General features: G+C 52.5%; 1 protein-coding gene and 1 long non-coding RNA gene across 4 annotated transcripts in view; one reads left to right on the forward strand and one right to left on the reverse strand.

The window, feature by feature from the left end:
- The first annotated feature begins 461 nt into the window (after window positions 1-461).
- The window catches only part of LOC119532322, a 28,585-nt gene continuing 15,735 nt past the window's right edge, over window positions 462-13,311 (forward strand). The window contains exons 1-2 of the long non-coding RNA XR_005216516.1: window positions 462-1,215; window positions 2,630-2,708. This is a non-coding gene — a long non-coding RNA (uncharacterized LOC119532322). The remainder of the gene's footprint in view (window positions 1,216-2,629; window positions 2,709-13,311) is intronic.
- Window positions 7,535-13,311, reverse strand: part of ZFHX2 (zinc finger homeobox 2) — a 28,907-nt gene continuing 23,130 nt past the window's right edge. For all 3 annotated transcript variants that reach the window (XM_037834576.1, XM_037834577.1, XM_037834578.1), the window contains 2 exons: window positions 9,821-13,303; window positions 7,535-9,563 (listed from right to left, as the gene is read on the reverse strand). In XM_037834576.1, coding sequence (XP_037690504.1) covers window positions 8,584-9,563; window positions 9,821-13,303 — 4,463 coding nt within the window. In that variant the 3' untranslated portion in view covers window positions 7,535-8,583. The remainder of the gene's footprint in view (window positions 9,564-9,820; window positions 13,304-13,311) is intronic.

Genomic DNA, 13,311 nt, shown 5'->3' on the forward strand with positions numbered 1-13,311 from the left:
CTGCCTCCATCACCCCTCGGCCCGCCCGCCTGCCCGCCTGCCTGCCTGTCCGCCTACCCACCCAGTCCCAAACGGGTGCTGGATCAGGTGCCGGATCTGGCTGCCTCCTCGGGTACCAGTCACCATGCATTGCTGTGTGTTTGCCACCGCTGCCTGGCACTCATGGGGCTGTGTGTGTGTGTGTGTGTGCGCGTGCGTACATGTACGTGTAAGCGCGTGCTGTATGTGAGCCTCCTGGGCAAGGGGTGGGGGTTGGCATTGCGGTTGCCAATCCAGTGTCCAAACAGAAAGACAGAGGGATGGAGTGGAAGAAGGAGGGAAGAGGTTTGGGACCTGGGAGGGGAGAAGAGAGTGCATCAGATGTTTCATGCTGCCTGCTTAGAGGCATTGGCACAGCAGCTGCCACCCTTGTGCCCGTGGAGATGGGAGGGGGCAAATGTGGGGGGCGGTGGCGGCAGGAGTCCTGGCACTCTGGGAGGAGGGCTCGGTATATAGGAGCCATTGGCATCACATCTGTCAGACTGGCGCTCAGAGCTGGGGCAATGGGAAATGAGGGCACCCAGGAGGCAGGGAGGAGGGGCAGGGATGTGTGACTGATACTGCTGTTCCTCTAGCAGCTCCCGCTCAGAAATGATGGGCTATGAGGTGGTTAGTTTTCTTCCAGCCTGGGAAAGTAAAATGGTGGAGACAGTAGCCTAGAAAGTGCCAAGGAAGAGTCTAAGAGCTAGGGAGGAGGAATTGCGCCACCGCTACCCAGGGAGAACTCATTTGGGCTGGCAATCTGGCCCTTTGTGAGAACATGGAAGGAGGCAGCAAGGTGACCGGGCTGTGAGGTGGGGTGGGCACTGGCACTACCCATGGAGCCTGGCACAAGCTCTGGATTGTATGGAGTGGGGAAGGGAGGCAGTGCCTCTTGCCAGTCTAGTTGAGAGGGTTGTGCTAGGAATGAGAAGGGAGGAGGCAGATGTTGTATGTGTGTGTTTGTGTGTATGTGGGGGGGGGGTGTTTGGGAGAAGAGACTTTTTTCTGCCAGGACCTCCTTCCCATTCCTTCTTAGGCTTGGGGAATGGAGCAACAGATGGAGAGAGGCATGAGGACACAAAGGAAGAAGCGCACCATTTCTAGGACCCCAAGGAAGAAGGATGGAGAGCCGTTGGCAGTCCTGCCTAGCCCTCAGCCAGTTCCCTGATGAAGATGGCCAAATCCTCTTGCCTGGTCTGTATATGTCGCTGTTGTGGGCATGGCAGGGGAGGGAAGCACTTGCTTGCTGAGCTGGGATCTGGAATGGGAAGGGCACCTTTCTGCAGATCCCATTTGGACTCTACTCTAACAAGTGAGGTGTCAGATTTTCTCCCTGGTGCCTTTGTCTCCTCCCCCTCCATTTACCCTACTCCCCTTTCTTCTCTCTGTCACCACCTGGGTCTTATTGCTTGGCACCCAACCAACTGGATGCCGCCACGCTTGGCAGTGCTGCACTGGCACGTGAACAGTGTCTCAGATCCTGGCACTGCAGCAAACCCAAAGCTGCCAAACATGCTCATGACCGCCACTTGGTGGCAGTGAGAGGAGGCGGTGCACCCAGGAGTGCCAGGCTTTGGGTGGGGCTCTGAAGTGACTTGGGAGGAGGCCCTGAGAGCTGGGTTGAGTCAGTGCTCTCCAGCCAACCCCACCTCCATCTTCCTCCCAACTAGGCACCCACTGTGCTCCTACCCTCACTGTCACCTAGGAAGGCGATTTAGATGGTACTGTACTCAGTGTTGGAGCAGCTGTATATAGGGAAACTGGAGCACAGAGGGACAATGACATAGCCTATTGCCACACCCAAGGCTCCAAGCCAGAGGACTGTCCACCTTTCTGGGCAGCAAGGACAGAAAAATTGTATGAGGGTAAAATGAAAGTCTGGAGACAGGCCAGGCAGCAATCCTGTCACAAAGATGATGCCAAAAGAGATAGGGAAGGGAAGAAGGCCTAGCTGTTGGGTGGTGGGGTGTTTTCTACCTGCATGCATTTCATTCTGCTTTGTGCCATGTGGTCAGCTGAGCTGTGGTTGAGATGAACCAGTTTTATCTCCTTTGTTAAAAGGTCCGTATTCACTAACACTCTAAGACTGGAGTGGTATCTCGGCCTAGAGAGGTAGGCAGGTGTTAGGGAGACATAGGCACCTGGGAACCTAACTGTTCAAGGAGATACCATGCTTAGGAATTCCTCAATGGCATCCCACTTGGAGTTGGATAAATGTCCATATCTTTGAAATCTACCCCTGGAAGGGAGTCTGAGGATCAGCAATGAGCCCTGACAGATGGGAAGGCCCTTAGGAGAATCTCTAGCATCTGTGGTGATGAAGACCAGCCCTCTACCTCCAGAGGCATTACCATCAGTAGCGCCACAAAACTGGACCTTGGGTCCCCATCTGGAAGAATTTTTAGCAGGTTGGGCTTTCCCTGCATCCTGGATAGCCAGAGGCTGTGTGTCAGTGATGAGGAAGATCTTTGGGTAGAAGATATGGTTGTGGGTGATGTTGGGAGGAGGATGGGTGTCTTGAATGGGAGATGGGACCTGCCCAGAGGGAAGTAAAGCTATTGCCCATGATGGGCTGAGCTGCTCAGGGCTGGGAGATTTCTAATTTCAGCATCTCTGGATGGCAGCTTCAGAAGCAGCAAGGTGGTTTCCACGCAGAGGAGAAAGCAGTGAGGTGCTCAGCCAAGGGGGTGAGTGGACAATGTTTATGTCTTCTCCTGTTCAAGAATGGCCAACACAAGCAGAAGACACAGTCAGATTTCCTATTTGTTGTAGTTAGGGGGACATGTCAGAAGAAGACAAATCTGAGGTGATGATAGGTTCCTGTGTGGTAGCCCGTGATGTAGCACAATTGGGTCCCAGGTACATGGGAGTTGGGGGCAGGGGCTGAGCCCTCAGGGCTAGAGGTTCTTATGTTCCAGAGAACATAGAATCACCTTGGGAGTTTCTGATTCAGTTGGTCTTAGATGTGGTCCAGGAATGTGCATTTTAAGCAAGCTTGTAGGTGGTTTATGGATGAAACTTCGAGAAACCCTGTTCTAAGAGGTGGCAGTCACCTTCTAGGCCCGTTGATCTAGTCTAGATTCCTATCCCTTTTGCATCTTTCTTCTTACTTCCTCCCCAACTATACTCATGTCTCTGTGCCATCATGCCTGTGATTTATGTATTGTGGGATATGTGAATGTATAGTTTGGATGGGGACAACAGAGGAAAAGGAGAGATTGTGAGGTCCAATGAGGCAAATATAACTTGTTAGAATAGTGATTCTCTTTGGCAGCAGTGATGACAGAAAAATCTCTTGGGAGCATTTTCAAAATGTATTCTTCCCTTCACCCCCAGATTCTGATGGCTGGTTCCCCATGTGTTTCTAAAGCTTCACCATGGAGAACTGCTAGGTTAGGAGTATTGCTACATTGTTCTCTATTTTCCAGTCAGATTTGCATGGATTTTATGGCTAGGTACAAGATGGGTCCTGGTCACATTTCTTCCTGGAGACAGGTCTGGGTCCTAGGTAGTGAAAGTAAGAAGGTTCAGCAGAGTACAAGGCCAACCCACTGCAGATACTTACCATATTGAGGATGAAGCTGTTGTTTGAGTGCTTGGTATAAATATAGAAGTGAGCACAGAATGGGCCATTGTTTGAGTCCAGTTGAGAAGACATGGTGCGGGGTTGATATCAGGTACCTGATGCCCATATCAGATGTAGGCATTACTGAGCCCCTGCTGATTACCTGTTTCAGAGTTTTAGCCACTGTGTAGGAATGTGTGTATGGTTGGGTAGGGTTATGACTTGATCCCAGGTGCTGTTCCACCTTTCCCCCTCTCCTTGGACCTGGTTCACCTTTCTGGTCTACCTATAATCACTCAATCTCTTTTCCACTAGATCTAGTCAGATGCCTCTCCCTGGCTGGGGAGCTGCAAGAAACACTGGGCTCAGACTACTGACAGGGAGAAATATTTACCTCTTGACTATCCTTTGTGTGGAGGGCTGTCTCGGTCCTCTGTGTCAACGAGAGTGACTGGGTGGGTCCCTGCCTGATTTTATGTTCTTCCTATAAAGTATAGTTTCTTCTAAGAAAGGATTTCCCTGGGGATCACTTCTCATCTTTCCCCAAACTTGATAAGCCATAGTCTAGGTTTTCTACAAATATCCTCTTTCTTTAAACATTTTCATTCATCTGATCTTTTCATAGTGTACCCAAACTATAATCCTATAGACCCCAAGGCTGGGTCTATAGCCTTTCTCATCATAGCAAGAACTTGCGTAGTATTGGGGTATTTCTTTCTAACTCAGTCCTCGAGAAATGATACCCTCATGGCTTTCAAGTTTCTAACTAGTTGCTCCCAACTAGTCAAGTTGAGCTTCCCACCGAGCTCCCCAATATCTGGCCCTTCTGATTACACAGGGTTCCAGGCCAGTTTACCTCTGTGTTTTAAAGGGATATATGAGTTTCCCCACAAGTTTCCTCCTGATTTCCCTTTTGCATCACACTCTGGAAGAATTTAAGGTCCTTTGCTCATGTGTTAATTTTCAACATTTGGTCATCCTTCCTCATATTGGTTACATTTTCTTCTTCTTTTTTAAACTGTTTATAAGCTTTCCTTACTTACTGTTATCCTTACCTACTGTTATGTGAAAAAACTAATATGTACTGGTGAGTGTTTCTCCTTAAAGGTAGCATTGGTAATGGGTCTAGGGTCCCTTGTGTCTATATGTTCATGGGGCCCCGTGCTTGTTGGCATTTGTATGAAACCCTGTAGCTCTCGCTGTTTGGTTCTTCTGTTGTTCCTAGGGTGTGCATGCTGGTTTCTTTGATGCTGCTCTATACATGAAGAGCTCTGTATTTCAAGAACATTTACATAGGGGTGAATAATTAGATGAACGAATGTATCTTAAAATGAAGGGAATATCAGGGTGGTGAATATTTGGGGAATCAGTGATCAGGGGAAATGGCTAAAGAACAAATAGAAGGATTTAAGAAAGTCAGTGCTATTATATCTTGAATAATTGGCTTTTTTTTTTTTGGTTCTTGTGCATGCTTCTTTAAGTAGAATGTACATTCTAGGAGCTCAAGGTGCAGGGGGAAGAACAGGTTTCTTTTCATGGTCTTGTGTAGACTCTAACTCGCTTGGCCACAAAGCTTCACATTTTCCCATATTCTTACAACAGACTTTGATTTTTATTCCTAGTTGAGGATTGGGTACCCCAAGCCATCCTCTCATTGACTCTTGTTTGGGGCAGAGGGAGTCCAGATCATTTCTACCTCCTGCCTCCACTGACCCTTGTTATGTCAGGTGAACCAGAATTTGGATGCTTCTTTAGGACCCATGTATGTCAGGAACCCTAGGACTTTGCCCCACGCCATGGTTCAGACTCACTTTTGGGTGGTAGTAGTGGTACTATAAGGTTGTTGATGTGCCAAGCTCTTGAGTTCGATCTGTTACTCCACAGAAGTGACACAATATATTCCTGGTGACTTGACATTCACCTCTAGCTTTCTGCATTAGGCTGGGCTAACTCAGCCTTCTGCCCACCAAAGTACATCTCTCTCCGGAGTAGAAGTGCTGCTGCTAAGGATTTCTGGTATGAGAAAGGGGTCGGGAAGGAATGCTTCCAGCCACTAAGAACACGGAATGATGAGCCCTCAAGAACCATGTTGATTTACCTAAGTCAGCAGAGTCAGCCAGGCTGTCTTTTGCCCTTACCCCCACCCCACCCCAATTTATAGGATTTCAGGTAAGTACAGTTTCTTAGAGTCAGTTCCTGTCTACTATTGTAAATGTACATGGTTTCACCAGGTCAGGGCATTTGGGTATAACAGAGAGAATGTGTTGGAGGGCAAGGGGAGGAGGAGTTTCTGACTAAATTAACTGGTGAAAAATAACCATAATTCAAACTAAAGCCAACCTAATACCAGGTATTGCCAAGGTTTTCTTTAAAACATTTCCTCTTTTTCTTTTTTTCTAATTTTTTGTTTTCAACCTTTATATACAAGTTACATTCCCAGAAAGCACAGAGTGAAAAAGCCTCTTTCCTCATATACATGCTGCTAAGAAAATAGTTCTATACACAGAATTTCAACAGGAGGGAGAAAGGGATAGGAAGGGAGGGGAGCAGGGGAGAGGTTGAAAGGCAGGGAAAGATGGCATCAAGAGCAAGACCACTGTGGGTCAATTTCTCTCCTTTTGCCTCCTTTTGTAACTGGCATTTTTGGCATCATCAGAATAACTAATTTCACCCCACCCCCAATTTGCAGGAGTTGTCATTTTTAATGTTAGAAGTGACTGGACTGGAGGTGAGATTCACAGAATATATAGGGACGGGGGACTAAGCAAAATTTTATCTCCCCCTTTCTCTCCCCTCCCGTCTTTTCTGCACATAAGTCACTGCTTCAGTATTAACATGTCCAGAGTGGAGTGACTGAATATAGACCAGAAGACTTAAATCCTAGGGCTGGTTGAATTTGTGTGTGAGTATTAAATGGATAATGGTAGTAGAAGCCTGAAGGAGAATGCCTAGAAAGGGGAGATTTCAGGGGCCTGGGTAGTAGAAACTGCCTGAAGGACATGGAAACATTTTGCAGGCTTTTCTTTGTCAAAGTAAAACAGCTGCTTCTCCTTCTCTGCCACTTTACCTGGGCTTTGGTGTTGCCAAAATTACCACTTGATGGTTATAGAAACAGTTAGGTTGGGGGTGGGGAACCCTCTTCTAGGTCAACTTCTCTCAGTTCCCTTGGTGACATCACCCTATCAAAGATTCATCTTGTGTTTCAGTCATCTCCTTGCCCCTCCACCTCTCAACTAACATCAGCTCCAGATCTCCCTGAGCTTAATGGACAGGCCTGACTCCTTGGGGTGCCTCCAACAGCTGCTGCTTCATGGAGGAGGTGGGCTGAAACAGGATGGGATGCAGAGGCAGGAGTGGGGGCAGAGGCAGAAGGAAAGCTGATGGGGAACAAGGGACCCGGCAAAGCTAAAGGACATTCAAGTGGCTAGAAATGTGAAGGGGCCATTAGGAAGGGAAATAGTAGGGGTTTGTGAAAGAAATAAATGAGAGGAAATAATGGCAGGCGAAAAGGAAGCAGGCCCAGGATTCAGAAACCAGACTGCCCCACCCACCCCTTTCTTCCTGGGACTTCTTTAACTCTCAGCTGGGAATGAGGGAATGTTACCTGTCCTGTCAAATACTCAATTCAGGGGGCGGGGACATGTCAGTTTCCAGGCTCTTCTCCCATTACCAGCTCTTGCCTCTGCAACTGGGCATTGTCAGGGGAAGCGCTGCACTGCTTTCAGTCCCCCAGGATCAGAAGATCACCATACCCATGGCAAGGAGTTAAAGCCCTTTGATCTTCCAAAAACGAAGTGGTTTAAAGAAACCCTTAAAATGGAGCAGGGGAGGGAGGGGGGGGAAGTGACACAAACAGGAAAAAACCACTTATTTGATGGGAGAGTTTTCGTTGTTTTTTTTTTTTTCTGTTTTTCCAAGTTTATGTTTTCCTTTAGTTCATTCCTCTGGTCTCTCCATCTCTTTTGTGCGCAAGTGCGCTCTCTCTCGCTCGCTCTCGTTTTTTTTTTTTTTGGTTGTGTGTGTGTGTCAGTTTTTTAAAAAGAACTTTGGATTTGCCGTTGGTGGGCATCACCGGTCCTGGAGGCTGGACCCCCAGGTGGCAGGGCTGGGACAGGGGGCAGGCCCACGGCTGCTGAGAGGATCTCTGTTTAAAGCCTTTGAGAATAAGTTACTGCAGTTCCCAGGGTGCAGGGTGGGGGGCGGCAGAGGGGATCCTGGCAACGGCTTCCCCTAGAGTCCAGGCCGTATGTTCCCCTGCTGTCAGCGAGGAGAGGGTTAGGAGGGAGGGGTGTGAGGAGAGTGAGCTGGGAGCCCTTCTCCCCCTGCCAAACTCCAGTTTGGTTAGAGTTTTGTGGGCTCCCTGCCCATCCCAGGCTCCAAACTTGGGAGCCAACTGGGTATTTGGAAAGAGTTTGTATGGTGCTCTAGACAAAGGAGAAGAAGGTGTGGCAAGGTTTGTTTTCCTTCCCCCTTCTTTGTCTTTTTCCTTTCTTCTTCTTCTTTTTTTTTTGTTTCTCTTTTCTTTCTTTTTTTTTTTTTTTTGGTGTTTCTGTTAGTGGAACAACAGGTATATGCATGTGTGTATGAGTTTATAGGAGTTGAGGAAGGGTAGGTGGGAATTCAGTGGGGAAAAGGTTGTAGGAAGATGGAACCAAGAATAGATTGTGTGTAATGGGGTAGGCAGGGCAGATACGTACAAATAATCGGAATGGCAAGGTGGGTGGGTGTGTCTATGAAGACACAGGGAAGGGCAAAGGGTACATCTGCAAGAAGCTGAGGGTTGGGATAGAGTGTGTATCTGTGGGGGTAGGGGGAGGAGGCAGGACTCTGCTGGAAGTGGGGTGTGTGAAGCCCACTGAGGGTGGGAATGGAAAGATTCCCATGAGGTGGGCAGAGCTGAGGGCTGGGGAGAGGAATTTGAGCTCCCACCGGATACCCTTTGGGTAAAAGAGGGAGCCCTGAGGCCCTCCCCTGTCCCCCCATCTTGGTTTATCTGTTTATAAAGCTAGAAGTGTAGAGGTAGTAGTAGTTTTTGGGTTGGAGTCCGTGTGAGGTAATCTTGCTTCCTCTTTGGCAAAAGCCACAGCTGCCGTGGCAGCAGTGGCGGTGTTGGTGACGGTGATGGGTGGGCCCCCTGGGGGCGGGGCTGCCTTGCGCCTGTGGGCTGAGGAGCGCAGGTGGGAGGCCAGGGCTTCACGTCCACTCAGCAGCACCTCACATGCCAGGCAGTGGTAGGTGCAGATGGGCACCCGCAGTGGGGGGGGCATGGAAGCCCCGGGGCCCTGCCCAAAGAAGCAGAAGGATCTCTGGTGGGCAGTGGCTGGGGCCTCCCCGTCAAATGCCATCTTGCACTGGCGGCACAGGTAGCGGTGGGTCACGTCCACGGTGGAGATGCCAGTGCTGCCTGTCAGCAGCTCATCGGTCTCACCAGCCTCCCCTTCTCCTGGAGCAGGCAGTTCAGGAGGCTTTGGAGGTGTTGTGGCTGTGGGCTCGGGAGGCTGGGGTGGTGACTGGAGGAGGGCATTGGGGAGCAGCCCAATGAGGGTCTGAGGTATCATGGGGTTCATGGGAAATAGCCCCTTCTTCATACTATAGAGCTGTTGGAAGTAGGCCCCCTGTAACTGGGGGCCAAAGACAGCTGGTGGTGTTGCCCCCCCTGCAGGGGGCAGTGGGAAGGGCAGGAATTGGCCCCCTAACAGGGCTGGGACAGTGGCCTTCAATGCTTTGAGGTTCTTGAGGGCATCAGTGGAGGAGTTGGTGGGGGCTGCAACTGGCTTTCGCTCACCAGATCCCTTGTCCCCTGAGGGCTCAGTAGGTGGGCCCAGGACTGGGTCACTGGTGCCTCCTGTCGAGGTGTTGATTTGGTCGGGTATGGGTCTTTGAGGTAAGGGGCGGCCTGGGCCAGCAGGCTGGACCATTGTGGTAGCAGGCAGGACCGAAGTGGCAAGGCCAAGGAGGCCTGAAGAGGCTGCGGGGCCTAGGAAAATGAAATGAAATGTGTGATGGATTAGTCACCTCCTGCCCCCATCATCCATCCTGCTATAGGCCACCTCCAGCCACACACACTCTCACCACCTGGCTTCCTCTGCCTCCCCTCCTCTATTGCCCAAGAGCCCAAAGTAAAAGAAAAGCCACAGGAGGTTGGAGATGAGAAGAGTCAAGAGGGAAAAGGGGGCATATCATTAATAGGGAGGTGCTCTCTGAAGTCCAATTTCCCCCAAACTCCTCACTCACCTGAACTGAAAGTAGCCAAGCTGCCCAGTGGGGACTGGGCCAGAGGTGGGCCAGACAAGAGAACCGGGGCCAGGCGAGGCAGGGCTGGGGCAGCCCCAAGGGGCATGGAGGCAGGTGTGGAGGCTGGTGGGGCCTTGGGGACTGGGGGCCCCTCAGGTGCCGGAGCCAAGTCGTAGCACTTGCTTTCATTCTTCAGCTGGGCTCGGACTGCCTCCTTGAGCTTGGCAAGGTGCTGGCGGGAGAAGAGATGGCCTCGGCAGGAGACATAGAAATCATATTTGACATCACAGTAGGGGCAGTCTGTGCGCTGGGCTCCCAAGGGGCCCTCACTGCTGCCCCCAGCCCCCCCAACTGTTGCCCCCTGCAGTTTGGCCTTCTTTTCCTTGGCACGGGCATTCTGGAACCAGACTTGGATGACCCTCTTGGGCAGCCCAATCTCCTCCCCCAACACCTCACACTCTTGCATGGTAGGCGTGCGGTAGGCTTCGTAGCAGGCCTTCATGATCTTCAACTGCAGGCTGCTCATCTGCGTCCTATAGCGCCGCTGTCCCATTCCATCTGGAAGCCCAGGCCCACCTCCTGGACCCCCACTGGTCCCTCCAGCCCCAGGGGACTCTGGTTCAGCCAAGCTGGAAGCAGATGAATCACTTAGATCCCCTGCAGAAGGACTGCAAGCCTCACTATCTGGAGAAGCTTTAGAGGGTTCCTCTGGACCTTCATCCTCACTGGGTGGAGGGGGAAGTGGGAGAGGTAGGGGTGGCTCTGGTGTCAGGGTGGTGGCCTCTTTCCCAGGTGTTATGAAAGGCAGGGACCCAGGAGCAGGGGTGACGGTGGGGTAGGGAAATGCAGGTGCTTCTCTCTTTGGGGCCTCCCTCCCAGTCCCGTCATCTACTTTGCCCAACAAGAGGTTGAACTTGGGGAAGGGTGCAGGTGTGGGTGGGACATGGAGTTTGACTGCTGGACTGGGCAGCCCCCCAGGGGTGCTTCGAAACTGGCCTTTTCTCTCCCGGGCCCTGGTATTCTGGAACCAGACTTGTACCACTCGCTTTTTGAGCCCCACCTCTTCGGAGATGCAGTCAAGCATCTTGCGTGTTGGGTTGGAGTCCTGCATGTACCAGCGGTACAGGATCTCTAGCTGCTCGGGCAGGATGGTGGTGCGCAGGCGCTTGTCCCTGGGGGGTTCGCCCTCCCCTCCACCCCCTGCCTCACTGCCCGTGGGGGACAGGCTGCCATCCTCATGCCTCCGTTTGTGGGGTGGCCCTGGCACTGGTGGAACACCTGCCACCACGGGATTACGCTCCCCCAATACCAGCAAGGGCAGATCTAGGAGGTGGGGAGGTGCACTGGGCTGAACAGATGGCAGGAAATGGAGTCTCTGGTGGTTGGTCAGGAGCTCCTGGCTGGGGAAGGACATGGTGCACTGGTCACAGGTGTGGACTGGGGTAGGTGAGGAAGGAGGCTTTCCTTCAGGCTCTTTGCCTCCCGGCTTTGTTGTCTCTGCTGGGCTCAGCTCCTCCCTTTCTGGAGGTTCTGGTGATGGACCCTCAGGTGCTGCTGGGGGTTCAAGGCTCTGTTCCTCCTCTGCATCTTCCTCTTCCACTTCTTCTTCCTCCTCTTCTCCTCTCTCTGCTTCTTCCTCCTCCTCTTCAGGGGGCTGGTCATCATAGCATTTCTTGAGGTGCCGCACCAACTCAAAAACACAGGAGAAGGTTGAGTGGCAGCGCCTGCAGCCAGAGACTCCTCCAGTCCCTCCTCCGGTTGGCACAGGCCCACCCTCACTGGCATTTTTACGTGCTTTCTGGCGGGCATTCTGGAACCAAACTACCACAACACGGCTGGCTAGGCCCAGGAGACTTGCCAGCCGCTCCACCTCTCCATCCTTGGGGTATGCACTGGTCTCAAAGAAAGACTGCAGGGCTTGAGTCTGGAACTCTGTGAACTTGGTTCTGGAGAACCGGCGGCCTGCAGGCACCAGCGGAGGAAGATTCCCTCTGGAGCTGTCTTCCTCCTCTAGGGGCCAGCGTCTTCCTGCCCGGCTTCTCTCCTCAGGGGAATGGGTTCCCCCAGCCTCAGGCTCTGGGGCCAGGAAGGGTGGGCCCAGTTGGGAAGCAGGTGTGTCCAGAGGCCTGTCGGGAGGTTTGGGGGGCTCTGCAGGGGGTGGGTATAGGCTATCATAGCTCTTTCGAAACTGAGCAGCATAACGGCTCAGGGCCTCAAAGGGCAGAAAACGTCGGTGGACATGCTCCTCATGTGTTTTGAGGATAAGCATATTGGAGAAAAGTTTGCCACAAGCCCCACAAGCCAGCTTGTCCCCACCCCCAAGGGTCTCAGGTGGGGGTGGGGCCGGAGGAGGGGGCACAGCCTGCTTCCCTTCATTGTACTGGATCACCAGCTCAAATCCAAAGTTTTCTAGAAGGGCTTTGGCTGCAGTGCGGGCTGCCTCATTGGGTGTTGGGTGGGGTGGTGAAGAGGGCCCTGCCTCGTTCCCCTCTTCGACCATAGGAGGCCGCTCCCACTCCTGCTCAGCCAGCTCAGCCTTGGGGGGTGGGGGCGGCGGAGGAGGGGTAGCAGATGGCAGGGACAGCACGGGTGCAGGCCCAGCCACTGCCAGCTTGGGCCCCATCTTGAGGTCATGGAGGTAGAAGGGCAGGAGCAGTTGCTGTTGCTGGAGCTTAAGCAGTGATTCAGATACCAGAGGGAAAGGGGGCAGGACTGGTGGGGTGAAGAGGGGTGCTGGGAATCGGTGGAGGTCCAAGGGAGGGGGAGGAGGGGACAGGAAGGGCAATCCAGATATGAAGCCACTGGGGTCGGGGCCCTTCTTCTCAGCGCCCACCTCCCCCTCGGTCTCGCCTTCCTTGGGCTCTTCTTGGCTGCGCTCTGGCCCCTCAGCCTTGGCATCAGTCTTGGCCCCCCTAGAGCGAGTCTGATGCAGAACTGATCGCATGTGGATCTCCAGGGTGGAGCTCTGGTTGTAGGAGACTCGGCAGACAGTGCACTTAAAGGGCTTGTCTGTGGCAGCAGTGGTGGTAGATGGGGCACCAGCCTCTCCCCGGGCAGGGCCAGAGGGGTCAATGGCAGCCTTTTTCATCTTATGAAGGTGAGAGACAGAATTATAATGAACCAGGAGGATATTCTTCTGGGTGAAGGACTCCTTACACACAGTGCACTTATAGGGCCGAGCAGGGTCAAGAAACTTGTCCAGGGCAAAGTTGGTGGTCTTCCGATAAGTCAGAGGGTGGCGAGAGTCAGCTGGCACTGGCTCTGCAGGGTGGGTCTCCCCAACAGTCCCCTCTTCCTCCTCAGCCATGGTGGGTGGGGGAGCCATTTCTTCAGTGTGGGCATCAGGCCCAGGGGTTGGAGCTGGAGCTGGAGAAGGGGGTTGGTCGGGGCTTCCCATGGGCTTGTCTGGGGCCACAGATGAGGGTGGAGGAGGCTCAGGAAGAGGATCTGGACTGGCTTCTGGGGTCAGGTTAGGGCCTTCTCCTGGGGGA

The sequence above is a fragment of the Choloepus didactylus genome, chromosome 4, assembly GCF_015220235.1.
Source record: "Choloepus didactylus isolate mChoDid1 chromosome 4, mChoDid1.pri, whole genome shotgun sequence".
Lineage (NCBI taxonomy): Eukaryota > Metazoa > Chordata > Mammalia > Pilosa > Megalonychidae > Choloepus > Choloepus didactylus.